Source organism: Genypterus blacodes, unplaced genomic scaffold (assembly GCF_046128005.1).
Source record: "Genypterus blacodes isolate CSIRO-AG114 ecotype Tasmania unplaced genomic scaffold, CSIRO-AGI_Gbla_v1 ptg000015l_1, whole genome shotgun sequence".
NCBI classification, from domain to species: Eukaryota; Metazoa; Chordata; class Actinopteri; order Ophidiiformes; family Ophidiidae; genus Genypterus; species Genypterus blacodes.
Genome location: NW_027466829.1, coordinates 929263 through 943947, shown reverse-complemented (window position 1 = coordinate 943947; position 14685 = coordinate 929263). Strand labels below are relative to the sequence as shown.

The following is a 14685-nucleotide window of genomic DNA, read 5'->3' as shown; positions in this document are numbered from 1 at the left end:
TCACTGCCGGAGTGCAGTATACATTTACAGTTATTGCTGTGGCAGGAGATAACACAACTAAAAGCAAACAGGCAGAGATTTTGCCCTTCACACGTAAGATAATGTATACTTTAAGATAAACACAAATTCATTGTTGTGACATGACTCAAGCATCATTGTGTACATTGTACACAGGAGGAGAAGGTTTTTTTTTCCTGATGATATTGCCCACCTATGTGGTCCACACACACATCCTGAAATCCCCTCCTCTCCTCTCCTCTCCTCTTCTCTTCTCTTCTCTTCTCTTCTCTTCTCTTCTCTTCTCTTCTCTTCTCTTCTCTTCTCTCCTCTCCTCTCCTCTCCTCTCCTCTCCTCTCCTCTCCTACCTTTCTATTTCACTTACAGAGCCCAATGTAGTCAAGAACCTCACTGCCACTGAGATCACAACATCCTCTGTGTTTCTGAGCTGGACTGAACCAGAAGGAAACAGCTCCTTCTATAGAGTAGAGTGGACTGATGGAAAAAACTTTAAGAGTCACAATGTGCATGAAACTCATCTGAATATCAGTGATCTCACTGCTGGAGTGCAGTATGTATTTACTGTCACTGCTGTGGCTGGCGATAACAACACTGTAGGAGGGCCAGACATAGTATCACTGTATACAAGTAAGACCTTAAGTAGTTCACTCTGCATTTCATACTGTTTCCACTTCAGCCAGTTTGTATACTATCTACTAAATGTTTTCCAAGTTAACGTATTTTGTTCTGCTCTATTAGTGATGATCAATGTGCTGTCACCTCTCCTCTCCTCTTACCTTTCTCCTACACTAACAGAGCCCAATGTAGTCAAGAACCTCACTGCCACTGAGATCACAACATCCTCTGTGTTTCTGAGCTGGACTGAACCAGAAGGATACAGCTCCTTCTACAGAGTAGAATGGACGGATGGAAAAGCCTATATGAGTCACAATGTGAAAGAAAGAAAGAAAGAAACTCATCTGAATATCACTGAGCTCACTGCTGGAGTGCAGTATACATTTATTGTTATTGCTGTGGCAGGAGATAACACAACTAAAAGCAAACAGGCAGAGATTTTGCTCTACACACGTAAGATAATGTATACTTACTACTCAACAACATACTCAATTTCCCATTTGCCTTCCATGACTCAAGCATCATTCTGTACATTGTACACAGGAGGAGAATGTTTATATGTTCCTGATGATGTGGCCCACCTATGTGCTCCACACACACATCCTGAATCCCCTCCTCTCCTCTCCTCTCCTTGTAGGACCGGGTACAATCGGAGAACCTTCTGTGTCTCAGACCACCTCCACCATCTCACTGAACTGGACCTCACCTGCTGGTAGAGTCTTTAAGTACAGGGTGGAATGGCACAGTGGTGGAGCAGCAATGAGCAACAACACAACTGATACTTTTGCTGTGTTATCTGACCTGAGCCCTGGTACCACATACACAATCACAGTCATCGCTGTTGCCTCAGATGAAAAAACAGAAGGAGCTCCTCGTGTTTCTAACTCAGTCACAAGTAAGTCACATTTTTTTTGGTTTTTACATAAATCCACAGGTTGGAAATAAAACACTTAAAAAATGAAATAGGGTACCTTAACAAAATCTCTCCTCTATTTATCTATGTATCCTGCCCTTAGAACCTGCTGTGGTTAGGGATTTAAATATCACTGAGGTCACAACAACATCCGTGTCTTTGGAGTGGAATGAGCCAGAGGGCAACGCCACATCATACATTGTTGAGTGGACATCAGAGAGAGTCGCTGTGACTCGAGACACGAATGAAACCTCAATGACCATTGAAAGGTTAATTGCCGGATACCAGTACAATTTCACAGTTGCTGCATTTGCTGGATACTCAAATGATGGACAAAGAACCCTAGTAACTACCTTTACAAGTAGGTTTATACGTTTTAAGTTTGTGATTCAGCAAAGACTAAAGAAAACAATACATCAGTGCATTTTATGTGATGTCTGCCATTCACCTGTTATGTGTATATTGCATAGAGCCGGAGAAGCCTGAGAACATTACAGTTACATCACGAGGACATGGTCACTTGAACCTCAGCTGGACCTTACCTGGTGGGCGGGTTGATCACTATGAAGTGAACATCTCAAATGAGGAATTGACGTACCTTACCTACAACATCACAACAGCAGTCACAGCAGTCAGCTTCATTGCTTTAAACCCTGGGAGAGTCTATGGTATCGTAGTAACTGCTGCAGCCGGACCCTTCACCAGCACATCTGATCAGTCTTCAATAGCCACTGGTAAGCTAAATATTTGATATTACTCGTCGTGCTGAATTACGAGTTATTGTTGTTTATTGGGAAAACGTTTATGTTGAGTGAATGGGACCAGACCTCTCTGTGGTATCAGAAATACTGGAATAACAAATCAACTAATGGGAAATATTCCATAATTACCTTTGAGATTTTGTTCAAGGTTAGAAAGACTGAAAAGATATTGGTTCTTAAGTTACAGCATCGTTGGAAACTAATGAAAAGAACTTTGTACGACAGTCAATTAAAATCTAATGTCACACAAAGCTGATATTCCGTGTTTATGACGCTGAAGTGACACTTGTGTATTCATAAGAACAAGTACTACCTTTAGCAGAGGGTATACAGACATATAGTATGATGACATGTATGTTCACACAGTTTGGCTGATAGACCACTTACAGAAACATATTCTTGTGACTTTTTACATCCCAGTTCCGACTCCTCCTGGCTCCATCATTATAAATCAAAAAACAAACGCGTCCCTCCACCTGGCATGGGCGACTCCTGAATTGATGGACGGTGCTCCAAATATCAGTTACCATATAACATACCAGCATGAGAAAGGCAGACTACAAAGTCAAATGTCCACAGCCAATAACACAGTGATAAATTCACTCTTTTCGGGAACTTTCTACAATATAACAGCAGTAACACTGGGACCCCAAAACCTATGGAGCACCATTATTCACAAGTCTACCTTTACACGTAAGTACAAACTGTTTGTGAGGAACTTAAAAAAAAAAAAGAAAACCTTGCATATAATTTAGTGTTTAGAGTGATGAAATTAATATTTTCCAATTTCTTTTAATACTTCTAGTTCCAAACCCTGTATTGAACGTCAAAGCCAGCCCAAGGTCCACCGAATCAGTCAAGGTGGAATGGTCAGACCCACTGGGAGTTCTAGAGTATTACACATACAGGATTCAAACCAGCACTGCAGGAATAGCAGTTAATACGACAACAGTCAACACCAACAGCACCATTATAACTGGGCTGGAACCAGGAACTCATTACAGCTTCATAATCACTTCAGTTGCAGCACCAGGAAGTGTTTCCTCTGAGGAGCAGGCATTCAGCTATACAAGTAAGTTTTGATCATGTTAATACGCTCCACACTCAAACTAAAGAAAGATATCCAAAGACTGAGTTCCAATTTGGTCTTATGTGAACTTTTATATTTGATTCAGATCCCAAAGCAGTGACCAACACCACTGTAGTGGATCTGAACTCCACTGCCATCCGGTTGACATGGGTGAGACAAAATGATCATAAACCTCTGTATTCCTACCTGGTGATGGCGCTCCTGGGCACCGGAGTGGTTCACAATGTTTCAGCAGAGACCGAGACCTACACCTTCATGGATCTGATCCCTGGGGAAAGCTACACTTTCAATGTGTTCACAGTTGTCGGTAGCGTCAGGTCCACTGTGGAAAGCACATCAAGCCACACAAGTATGTTTTCAAATTTTAGAATAATATGCATGTATATAACGTCACAGCTTTCCTAACTAAACACAGGAGCTTCTTTTCAATCTTAATTTCCTCAGCCAGTGCTTAAACTAAAACGTATTTATCTTTAATTTAGGGCCTGCAACAGTTTCTGACATATTTGCCATCGGAACTACGACAGACCTGTCAGTGAGCTGGAGAGCAGCAGTTGGGCAGGTGGACTCCCTCACTGTCTTGCTGTTCAGAGATAAGCACCTACAGAGAAACATCACTGATCTGAGCGCCACCACCTTAAACACGTCATTTCAGAGCCTGACACCTGGAACACTTTACCGTGTTGAGGTGATCACCAAGAGTGGCACGCTGTCTGACAGTGCCACTGTTAGTAATGCAACAAGTGAGTTACATTGTACATTATTTAAACAGCACCTTTGTTAACAGTCAAAGTACAGTGGAAATATACACTCATGCTAGTGATCCTTCATGTAAAGGTCTACCATCAACATTTTATTTTTAATTTCAGGTAATCTGTAGTTAAATCATAGAAACGTGAGATAATGAGTCTATCTTGCATTGACTTATATGTTTTAATCTGTAAAGTAACTATAGTCATCAAATAGATATAGTGGGAAAGTAGCAGAAGGTCTGCATTAAAAACCTGCAGACACTGTGTGTGTATGTATTCTGTGTGTTTGGACTCTAGAAAGGCCTGCAGTGTTTACAGCTAAGATTACTCACAAACTGTTCCTTCTGCAGTTCCCACCCCTCCTGGTCCCATCATGGTAGATTCCCAGACCACTGACTCCATCACCTTCAGCTGGGCCTTACCAGAGGACATGGAGCTGAATCAGTACAACTTCAGTGTTTACAGCAACAACCAGGACTCTCTGACCCAAAACATCAACTCCATCACACTGCAGAATCTCAGTTCGGGAACTGCTTACAGCATCTCCGTGGCAACTGTGGGCAGCAATCACTACCAGAGCACAGTGGTGATGACACAAAACTATACCAGTGAGTCTCATCAGCAGCCACTCACACGCACAAACACTCAGTCCTACTAGGATTGTTACTTGCAATAGTTTCAGATTTCCTTTTTTTTTAGTCTTGAATAAGTCATTTCTCTCTTTCAGGGCCGCACTCTGTGACCATGCTGAGGCCGACGGAAATCTCCACCAACACAGTGACCTTGGTGTGGGAGCAACCAGAGAACAAACCTCACTACTCATACATGGTGCAGGTCACCAATGGCTCAGTTTACCCACCTGGAATAACCTTCAACACCACATACACAATCAGGGGACTTCACTCTGGCAGCAACCACACCTTCACCGTGACCACACAAACAGCTGACGGTACCATGGCAACACCTTCGACAATCTACTCCTTTACACGTACGTATCCATACTACCTGGTATAGATCCATAATAATCCTACTGTGTAAAGATACATCATTTTATATAATTTCTTTTTTGCATTTGACTCTGTTTGTAGAGCCCTACAGTGTTAGGGGGTTGCACGCCATGGCCTTGAACACAACTGCTGTAACCTTGAACTGGGCGAGACCACTGGAGCACAAGGATTCCTACACATATCGAGTTGAGACAAACGGCTGCGGCTTCCATAACAAAACCTTTGGAGGAGAGAACGCTGTGATCTCGGAGCTCATACCCGGAACCAACTGCAGCTTCTGTTGTTTCGTCAGGGCAGTGGACGGCACAGAAGGAGCCTCCTCCTGCACCTCTCAGTACACAGGTAAGAGCCCTTTTTTCACATTTCTTTGTCTGTTTGTCGAACTTGAACACCACAGATGACCTCTTCGACCTCTTCCACTTTTACTAGAACCGGAGTCAGTGCAGCCCAGTGTCTCTAATCAGGGCTCCAACAGTTCAATCCTGGTGTCATGGACGGCACCGGCTGGCAATGTGGATCAATATGTCATCCAACTAAACAGTTCTACCAGCGCTTTTGAGCGAGTGCTGCTGAATCCTCCCAATACCTCCTTCCTGTTTGAGAACCTGTCAGCAGGAAGGTTGTACGCTGCCATGGTGACCACAAGAGGTGGACCCTTAAACTCATCATCTCCATTCATTTTGGAGGCAACTTGTAAGTTTGATCAGTCCGTTACACTTTAAAGATTTCACTTCTAATGTTCATATGTATTATATTCTATGTTTACACGTTGACATCAGCTGGTAGTCTTCTTCTTCCCCTCCAGTCCCTAATCCTCCTGGGCCTATTGAGATTCTGATGAAGACAACCAGCTCCATTCAGATGCGGTGGGGAGATGCCCCTCTGATGGAACATGGATCATTGCTCTACCTGGTGACTTACACTCCATCCCAAGGAACTCAACACAACAACACCTCCACCACCAACGCTCATACACTGACCTCCCTGCTTTCCGGAACTTCCTACAACATCTCTGTGGCATCAGTGGGGCCCATGAACTTAACAAGCGATGAGGTTCATACCTACATGATCACCACAAGTAAGAGTTTTAAGTCTACACCAGTGCGATACCCAGGCACAAGCACTTTTCCACTTTAAAATCATTTATATCTCTCATATCTCTTTCTAACAATCAGGGCCAATGAGCGTGAAGTCTCTGGCAGCTTTGACAGAGGAGGAGAAAGTCAAACTCTCGTGGTCCAAACCTGATGAATACAAGGAAAGCTATCGTTACAAGGTGACCTGGGGCAGCTCAGATCAAATAGATAGACGCACAGAAACCACTGGAGAACTTTTGCTTCAAATCGAGCAGCTGGTTCCTGGTAGCTCCTATAACTTCGAAGTCACCACAGAAACCTCGGATGCAACACTCGGCGCTCCAAATCCGATTTCCAAGTGCACAAGTATGCTCATTTACTTGGTTTTTAAAAAGTCATTTGATTATTGAGTATAAAGTGTATTTTTCTGACCCCCAGTGATTATGATTTGAGTCACACTTTCCAAAAATCACCCAAATCCCTGTATAGACATCATAGTTAAGACATTCTTTCTATTCTTCCCAAGCTTTAATTCACCAAACTCAGGGAAAATAACATTCTTCAATATAAAACGCTGTTCATGAATGTTATGTCTTCTTAATGTTGATTTCTGTTTGATGCTGCAGATGCAAGCCCAGTGACAGGCTTGAAATGTCATGGTCCAAATGAAGCTGAGGCACAAGCCATCCTTAACTGGAACCAACCCAGAGGCCTGTACTCTGGCTTCAGGATCACAGTTACGAACAATGAGACCTCGTTCACTCATGAGAGAAACACCTGTAACGTAGGCAACTGTAGTGATCGTATCTACAAACTGAAGCACTATACAGAATACTCACTGACTGTTGAGACACTGAGCTGTGGGAAACCCAGCACCCCCGTAGTCCTTGCCTGCAAGACAGGGATCACAGGTAAGATGTCACGCTTTTGGAATGTTATAATTACATACCTGTGGAAGGTAATCTTCTATGTCATCGCAATTGACCTACAAACGAAACAATTATCTCCTCTCAGCTCACTTATTGGAAATTGATAGCAGTTTGAAATATTAACACTCTTGAGTTGAAATTTGTACAATAAAAAAAAATTATAACTTTTTATATTTGTGTTTTTAAAGACCCAGTCATTCCGCAGAACCATAGCCATTTTGTGAAAGTGACTAAGATAGAACACAACACGTTCTCCATTAAGATTGAGCCCAGTCTGCTGGACAACACCAATGGGCCAATCACCCATGTTGGGGTACTGGTGACAAACAACATAAAGGGTGGGTTTTCCTTTTCTTCTCCCCCTACCTAATATGACTCGAATCAAATGCTGAATGTCTATGTTGCGTGGATTCTGGTCACTGTTCTTTTTTTGTTTTTCATTTGTTTTTAAAATTGACTTGTGACAAGAGGCTTGTTTCTGAAATTGTGATCCTCTCAGAAGTGGATACTGCTAATATGAAGCAGTACTTGGTGAAAACTTACGCAGAGTGGAGTGCTGAGTCCACTGCTGCATACCTTGCAACAGTCACACAGATTGACCTCCAATCACGCAGCAGCTCGAGTGAACTGATCTTCGACATTGGAGACTCAACCCAATGGGAGGGATACACCAATGGTGGCCTGAAGGATAATGTGCAATATCGGTAAGAACACAGAGCATTTTGTGAATTCATCAATTTGTAGCATCAGATAAGGTGATAAATGTGGCAAAGATGTCTGGGAATGATGTAATACATTTCTTTATTAAATGAATGATAATTTTAATACTACAGCGTTATTAGAATTGTTTTGAATTTAAATTTCAAAATAAAATTACAGTTTTTTTTATAATACTGAACCTGTTTTGTTCAATCCTGCAGATATGCAATTGTATTGTTCACTCAACTGAATGTCCTGCCCAGTGGCCTTGTGGATGATCGGACATCACTGGTCTCAATAACATCTTTCTATAACGATGTGCATCTCAAACGGGACCCAGGTGAACCAGGTGAAGTTGTTATTGTTATATTTTCAAAATGTCCCCATTGTAAGAGAGAGTGTGAGAAAATGCTCAATGTCACTTTCTGTGTGTGTTTCTGTCATTATTTATGATATATTCTGTTATTGTAGCTGTCATTGCCATCGCTGTCGGAAGTACATTGGGAATTTTTTTTGTCCTCTCCTTCATCCTCATCGGCTTCATCATTTACTGGAGGAGGTTTGTTTGAATCATTATGCATATATTGAACTGGTAAGTGTGTGTGTGTATAATTATAGGACCGTAGCTACAGCTGAGAGGTATGGTGATGGGGTCGAGTCATGATTAGTCATGAGTCATTATTCCTACAATTCTGGCCACTGCTCTGTATTTAAGGTGATAAACTCCTACATCATTTGTATAATTGTGATTTTTATGCAGGTTATCCATCAAAGAATCTTCAGACATACAAATTCAAACGATGAGGTGAGATTTTTATCCTTACATAAATCTAAAGTTAATCAAACACAAATTTTATAGATGTCGGTCAACATGACTTTTTCCTGTTTCTTTTTTCAGACTCAAAGTGTGAGTATAAGTCGTTTATATCTTAACCATACAGATCAGAACTGTACGGCAGGAATAGACTGAACTCTGCTGCAGGGATTTCTGTGCTGATGAAAAGTTAATTTATGTTGTCTTATGTCTGACATTCATTTGAGCAGAAGTGCTGCTGTGAGGGTGGAGGACTTTGAGGTTTACTACAGGAAGCAGAAGGCCGACTCCAACTGTGGCTTTGCTGAAGAATTTGAGGTGAAACATAAGCCCAATATTCAGGGCTATACATCTATATCTCAATATAATTAATATTTAGACTGATGCAGTTAATAAAGTTCCAGTAATTGCAATCAGCATTTACCAGGGTTAAATTAAAAATGCAATATCTAAGATGTTTGGAATTATTGTGGCTCATTCATCCTGTGTTTCATCAAAATCTTGCCAGCATTGACCAGAATGACTTAATATTGTTGTTATCAAGTATTGACACAAATTTCATGCTTACATCCTAACAATGTCAACATGCCAGATTTGTGCTTAATGTAAGCAATATCCAACCTTCTCATCATGTCCTCTCTGTTGTTTAAAGGACCTTAAGCCGGTGGGTACAGGTCAGCCTAAAACGAGCGCTCTGGCTGTGGAGAACAAGCCGAAGAACCGCTACAACAATGTGCTTCCCTGTGAGTCACTTTCTGCATTTCCAGAGTTCTGCTGTTTCCAAAATTAACACTGTTCACCATGTCATCCCTCATCATCATACATTATCTCCTACCATAATAACATTTTTGCTCTCAGCCATACATTTTAAACACAGTTACATAGTTGAGTTGAAATACTTTCTCTATTTCACTTCCCTTCTATTCTCACTTCCTAGATGAATCTTCTAGGGTGAAACTCTCTATCCATGGCAGTCATTTTGATGACTACATCAATGCTAACTACATGCCGGTGCGTACTGACACTTTTTACTGACACTAATGCAGCGCTCTGCCTCATCACTTCAGTGTCATCATTTTATGACTAATCATTTTGATTTTATTGCTGAAATCAGCCGTCAAGCCTTTTAAGCAATTCCACCTTTATCCACAGAACTGAATGGTTGTTTGTGTCGTGGGTCTGGGTTGATGTTTTTTCTGTGTAGGGTTACAACTCCAGGAAGGAGTATATTGCAGCTCAGGGCCCTTTGCCCTGTACAGTCAACGAGTTCTGGAGGATGATCTGGGAAAAGAACGTACAGACTTTGGTCATGCTGACCCGCTGCAATGAACAGGGACGAGTGAGTACAAACAAACACTCACTCTCTACGCCTACATGCACTTCCACATGTGCTTACACCCACTCACACATATCCGTGTCTTCCATTTCCAGGTTAAATGTGAGCAGTACTGGCCTACTGGCACCAAGCACTTTGAAAATATTACTGTGATGACAACCTCGGAAATACCACTGGAAGACTGGACCATCAGGGACTTTGACATAAAAAATGTAAGTGGAAAGATCCCAACTTGATAGCTTAATTTACTTTTTTGTATGTTTTTATACAGTTAATTTAACTCACTATCCAAGTCACTCGCAAACAAAATAAGATGGCACAAAAGGGAATACTGATACGTCTCAGAGTCTAATCCATTATACATACATTTGTCTAAGAGTTTGTTTATATTGATTTGCCATCGTTGCTTTGAGGTTGTGCGTGTTTGTTTTCCAGGTTAAAACTGCAGAAACTCGATCGGTTCGCCACTTTCACTTCACAGCCTGGCCAGACCACGGCGTACCAGAGACCACTGAGCTCCTCATCAACTTCAGACATTTGGTCCGAGAGCACATGGACCAATACTCCAGACACTCGCCTACTATGGTCCACTGCAGGTCTGCTAAACACACACACAGGCACACTTACAAGTTCATTCATATGTTTATCTAATGTTGTCTATCTGCTTTCTCCCTCTCCTCCCTCCATCCTCTTTCTAAATGCAGTGCTGGTGTCGGGCGCACAGGCACCTTCATAGCTATAGACCGTCTGATCTTCCAGATAGAGAGGGAAAATACTGTGGATGTTTATGGCATCGTCCATGACCTCCGCATGCATCGCCCCCTAATGGTGCAGACAGAGGTAGGTCACAGTTTCACACTCTAAGAACCATGCAGGGCTCACAAGTCTAGTGTGAATAACATTGAACTACTCAATGTCAGTATCCTGCAGGTTAGTAAACATATCTTGAAATTGTGTTGTTCCTGCAGGACCAGTTTGTGTTCTTAAACCAGTGTGCAATGGACATCATCAGATCAAGAACTGGAAAGAATGTGGATTTAATCTACCAAAACCCCGCTGCACTCTCTATTTACGAGAATGTTCAACCCAGGAAAGCTCTTCCCTAATAATGGATATCAGGAGGAGGCACTGGACCTAGAAACCTGTCAGCTCTTCCTCTTCTGTCTTTAACGCAAAGGGAGCCATTTTATCAGATTGTATTTATTTTTGTATTCCACCACTCCCCTCTCTTTTTAAGATTCTTCTTTTCTGGATTTAATCCAGTGTTTTTTTGTATTTATTTGGTTTAAAATGTTGCCTTTTTAGATGATTGAGCTTACTGTACATGGAGATACAATGATGCACATCATTGCTGACCAAAACTATTTGGATCACATGTAAGGGTTTGCCGAATATGACTTTGATTTGTAATTTACTGCATAATTTATAATTGCCTTTATTTGTTTCAGTTGGTTTAATTCCTGTTTACTTACCATATAATGCAGATGAATTGTTTTGCTCAGGTAACATGTTGGATGGTGTGTTGTTGGATGTGTGTGTAGGTATTATAAGAGACATTAATGTCAAAGAGAAACTTGGAGAACATTGGAAATGCCTTGTGCAAGAATTGTGCTGCCTCTTCCAAAGCCTTTATCACCACTAGATGGCACTGTTTATAAAATAAAAGCCAGCCTTACTGTATGATGTAACCTTAATATGATTATGTATTGTAGTATAACAGAGTTTATTGAAGTTTTCCACTGTGTTTGACCGATTCCTTTGTGGCTCTCTGAGCTCCTTATTCCTTCAGTGAGGACTTTTTGTATTATGTATTTCTATTCGAATGCACTGCAATGAGTAATGCACTGGATGCACATTAGTTTTCTACACTGTCCACTTTTTAATTGAAGACATACTTCGTCATCTGTAGTTTGAATATTACACTGACCACTCTTTACTTTAAACAACAACTCAGGAATTCCATCAATATACTCTGAATAGACACGAGGTTAGAAAATCCGTACTGCACCAGGATCTTAGCTAAACTAAACATACTGTTCTGTTCCTTAATGTGTGTCCTTTTTACACTGTGCATTCCTTGAAGACACAACAATGTTATTTCGCTTCCTGCTGCACATCCGATCTATCTGTGGAGACTTCCTGTGGTGTTAAATCACTGAAGAATCACAGGGTTTATTTTCATCTTTCTAAAAGGCCAGAATTTTCCATGAGGCGGGTACTTTAAGAAAAAAAAAAGATGTATGTGTGGTTATCCTGTAAATATTAAACCACATGCTCTGTTTCTGATGTATATTTATGTGCTTTGTTTTGTTCTTTATTACTGTAAAAGCACTTGTACTATGTTTATAAGGAAAAACTAGCAAATAGCTAGGTTTGAACGTGTTTTTTAAAATGCTTTATAAGATGCTTGCTGGTACAATGCAAAAATAAAAAATTAAAGACCAAGGATTGTGTGTTTGTAAAATGTTCTGTTAAAAAAAAAGGATTAAAGCTTTGATTACATTTTTACATGATTGAATTTGTCTACACAGCTATGTGCCAGGGTGTGGTTTGAATGTGTGTGAGTGTGGGTGGCACACATTTCCCTTTTATTAGAGCACAGCAGGAAATATTCCCTGTTCCTGTCAGCGTTATGCTTTCACTATCAGGTTATTTGAGAGTTGTAGAGCACAAGCACACTCTCAAAGCCAATACATCATGAGTGAATGCATTTTCTTTGGATACTATTTTCCTTTATTTACTTCCTTTATTATTAGTATCTGTATCAGCCTTATACAGAGTAGCTCTTTGAGGCTTGGCCTGTTCCATAAGGGTCCATTCTAAGGACTGACAGACCCCAAACCTGTCAAGAATGCTAGAACTTTCAAAAAACAATGTCACTGACCTAGTGTGGTATCTCATTGGATTATTATCCGATTAGTATGCTTACCACTTTTGTCCAATACCACCTTCAACTGATACAATTACAAACTATTCAAACTAATTATGATATTGTGAAAAAGAGGTCCAATTTGTTTTAAAGCAGCGTGCTTTAATGCCGTATCAGACCCATTCAATGCCCTTGGCCAGAATATTCAGCCTCCTGCAGAGGGGGATTGAACCGGCACACCTCTGCATTATTTACTGCAACTCTGAACATACATGTAAGTAAGTACATGCCATTGAATGAATAAATGATCAATGCCCTTTTTGTTTCTCACTCCAGCAAAAGCGACTGAAAAGGCATTTCACACAAACAGCTATGCAGCATCATATGCTATAATCATCATTTCACAGCACAGAATATTACTTGGCTGGGATTTCAGGATTTCAGTTTCAGTTAGTTTCATAACCTCAGTATTTCTCACTTCTACTACATGTCATGTTAACTCCATTTCTCTAACCCTCCTCTTCATCCTTGTTTCATGTCTGAGAGCCACAAGTTTGATCCAAAAATAGATTTTGGCATTTAGATGTGCCTTTGTAGTTTCCTGTGCTTGTGAGCTGTTCTGCTTGCAAACCAACCTTCAAATATTGAATTAAAATAGGACAACTGGGTGCTCCAAATGAAATGATGGGATCAAATGTGTCTGTGCCAGTAAATCCACCGTAATGGATTACATCGTGATATTTCACATTCTGACGGGGGGGGGGGTTTACAGCTATTGCTGAAAACATGAAAAACAAAACAGTCGCAATTGATTCATGCCCTAATAAGCAGAGGAAAACAAACACTCAGCTAAGCTCCTCAGTCTGACTGGGACATGTGGAATCCTGACTTGACCTTCTTTGGGTCAAAACCCAATAATGTGGGGCTAAAATTTGCCTTCCAGGATATATTAACTATCAAATTGATTACTGCCGTAGAAACCACAATATACTATGGCTGGTTCTGATTTGACCATTTATTTATAGTAGTAGTGTAGTCTAATGACACATTTTATGTTAAAGGTAACATTTTGCAAATACAAACTTGCACATAAGTATTAGTTATGATGTGGATTTTTTTTAGAATTATGGGAAACTAAATCATAACTTTATATCATAATTGTATACATATGTTTTACTAACCATGTAGCTGGATCTGGATGTTTAACCCCCAGTCCCCCAGCTTTCAATTTATATTAAATTTGTATTATTTTGTACACAACTTCTGTCACTTACAGACGGACAGACAGGCAGACAGACATACTTGAGGTGTTGTTTTCGGCCGTGGCCTCAGGTGTCGCCAGAGTTCTCCGTGCAGCAACACCGTGCAGCGCAGCAGGAGGATCCAGACGGTCCACTCCACTCCACTCTCCATGTTGGAACGAGGCAACTTCTCCGCTAGACTAGCCCAATCGTCCGCCACGTACCGCTCGGTGCTCTCCACGGTCCGGCTAAAACACACACACACACCGAGTCCGTGCTATGAAGCAGGGCGCTGGAGGAAGCTTGGGAACTGTATGAGCGCGACCCTGGTCGACACAGTAAGTTCACCCTTAACTGCCCATCTTAGCCATAGCAGCATGCCAACGCGACCACGAACGTAACTTCATATTTTCAGCTCGAGGGACTTATTTCCTTTAAACTAACGGATTCAACGCGACAATGAACGCTAGCTAGCACTGCCGAACGAGCGTTCACTGGCACAATGATGTTTACATGTTTACAGGCATTAAAACGAGGCTGTATTTTGCTGTTTTTTCAACAGTAT

General features: G+C 41.1%; 2 protein-coding genes across 5 annotated transcripts in view; both read left to right on the top strand.

The window, feature by feature from the left end:
- Positions 1–12516, top strand: part of LOC143016152 (receptor-type tyrosine-protein phosphatase eta-like) — a 40900-nt gene extending 28384 nt beyond the window's left edge. The window contains exons 1-28 of one of the 3 annotated variants that reach the window (XM_076170348.1): positions 694–1086; positions 1271–1528; positions 1650–1907; positions 2017–2280; positions 2728–3000; positions 3113–3379; positions 3483–3746; positions 3880–4140; positions 4500–4757; positions 4877–5137; positions 5238–5498; positions 5586–5849; positions 5962–6234; positions 6332–6598; positions 6859–7143; positions 7350–7499; positions 7661–7865; positions 8082–8209; positions 8332–8419; positions 8621–8665; positions 8905–8992; positions 9327–9417; positions 9612–9685; positions 9879–10013; positions 10106–10222; positions 10446–10606; positions 10715–10850; positions 10979–12516. In XM_076170348.1, the coding sequence (XP_076026463.1) occupies positions 759–1086; positions 1271–1528; positions 1650–1907; positions 2017–2280; positions 2728–3000; positions 3113–3379; positions 3483–3746; positions 3880–4140; positions 4500–4757; positions 4877–5137; positions 5238–5498; positions 5586–5849; positions 5962–6234; positions 6332–6598; positions 6859–7143; positions 7350–7499; positions 7661–7865; positions 8082–8209; positions 8332–8419; positions 8621–8665; positions 8905–8992; positions 9327–9417; positions 9612–9685; positions 9879–10013; positions 10106–10222; positions 10446–10606; positions 10715–10850; positions 10979–11116 (5598 nt within the window). In that variant the 5' untranslated portion in view covers positions 694–758 and the 3' untranslated portion in view covers positions 11117–12516. Of the gene's footprint in view, positions 1–693; positions 1087–1270; positions 1529–1649; positions 1908–2016; positions 2281–2727; positions 3001–3112; positions 3380–3482; positions 3747–3879; positions 4141–4499; positions 4758–4876; positions 5138–5237; positions 5499–5585; positions 5850–5961; positions 6235–6331; positions 6599–6858; positions 7144–7349; positions 7500–7660; positions 7866–8081; positions 8210–8331; positions 8420–8620; positions 8666–8904; positions 8993–9326; positions 9418–9611; positions 9686–9878; positions 10014–10105; positions 10223–10445; positions 10607–10714; positions 10851–10978 lie in introns of those variants that run through there. The other 2 variants (XM_076170331.1, XM_076170339.1) reach the window with 2 other exon arrangements.
- A 1735-nt stretch (positions 12517–14251) lies between these two features.
- Positions 14252–14685, top strand: part of osbpl5 (oxysterol binding protein-like 5) — a 31648-nt gene continuing 31214 nt past the window's right edge. For both annotated transcript variants that reach the window (XM_076171561.1, XM_076171553.1), the window contains exon 1: positions 14252–14458. The gene's annotated coding sequence lies outside the window, so the exon portion shown is untranslated. The remainder of the gene's footprint in view (positions 14459–14685) is intronic.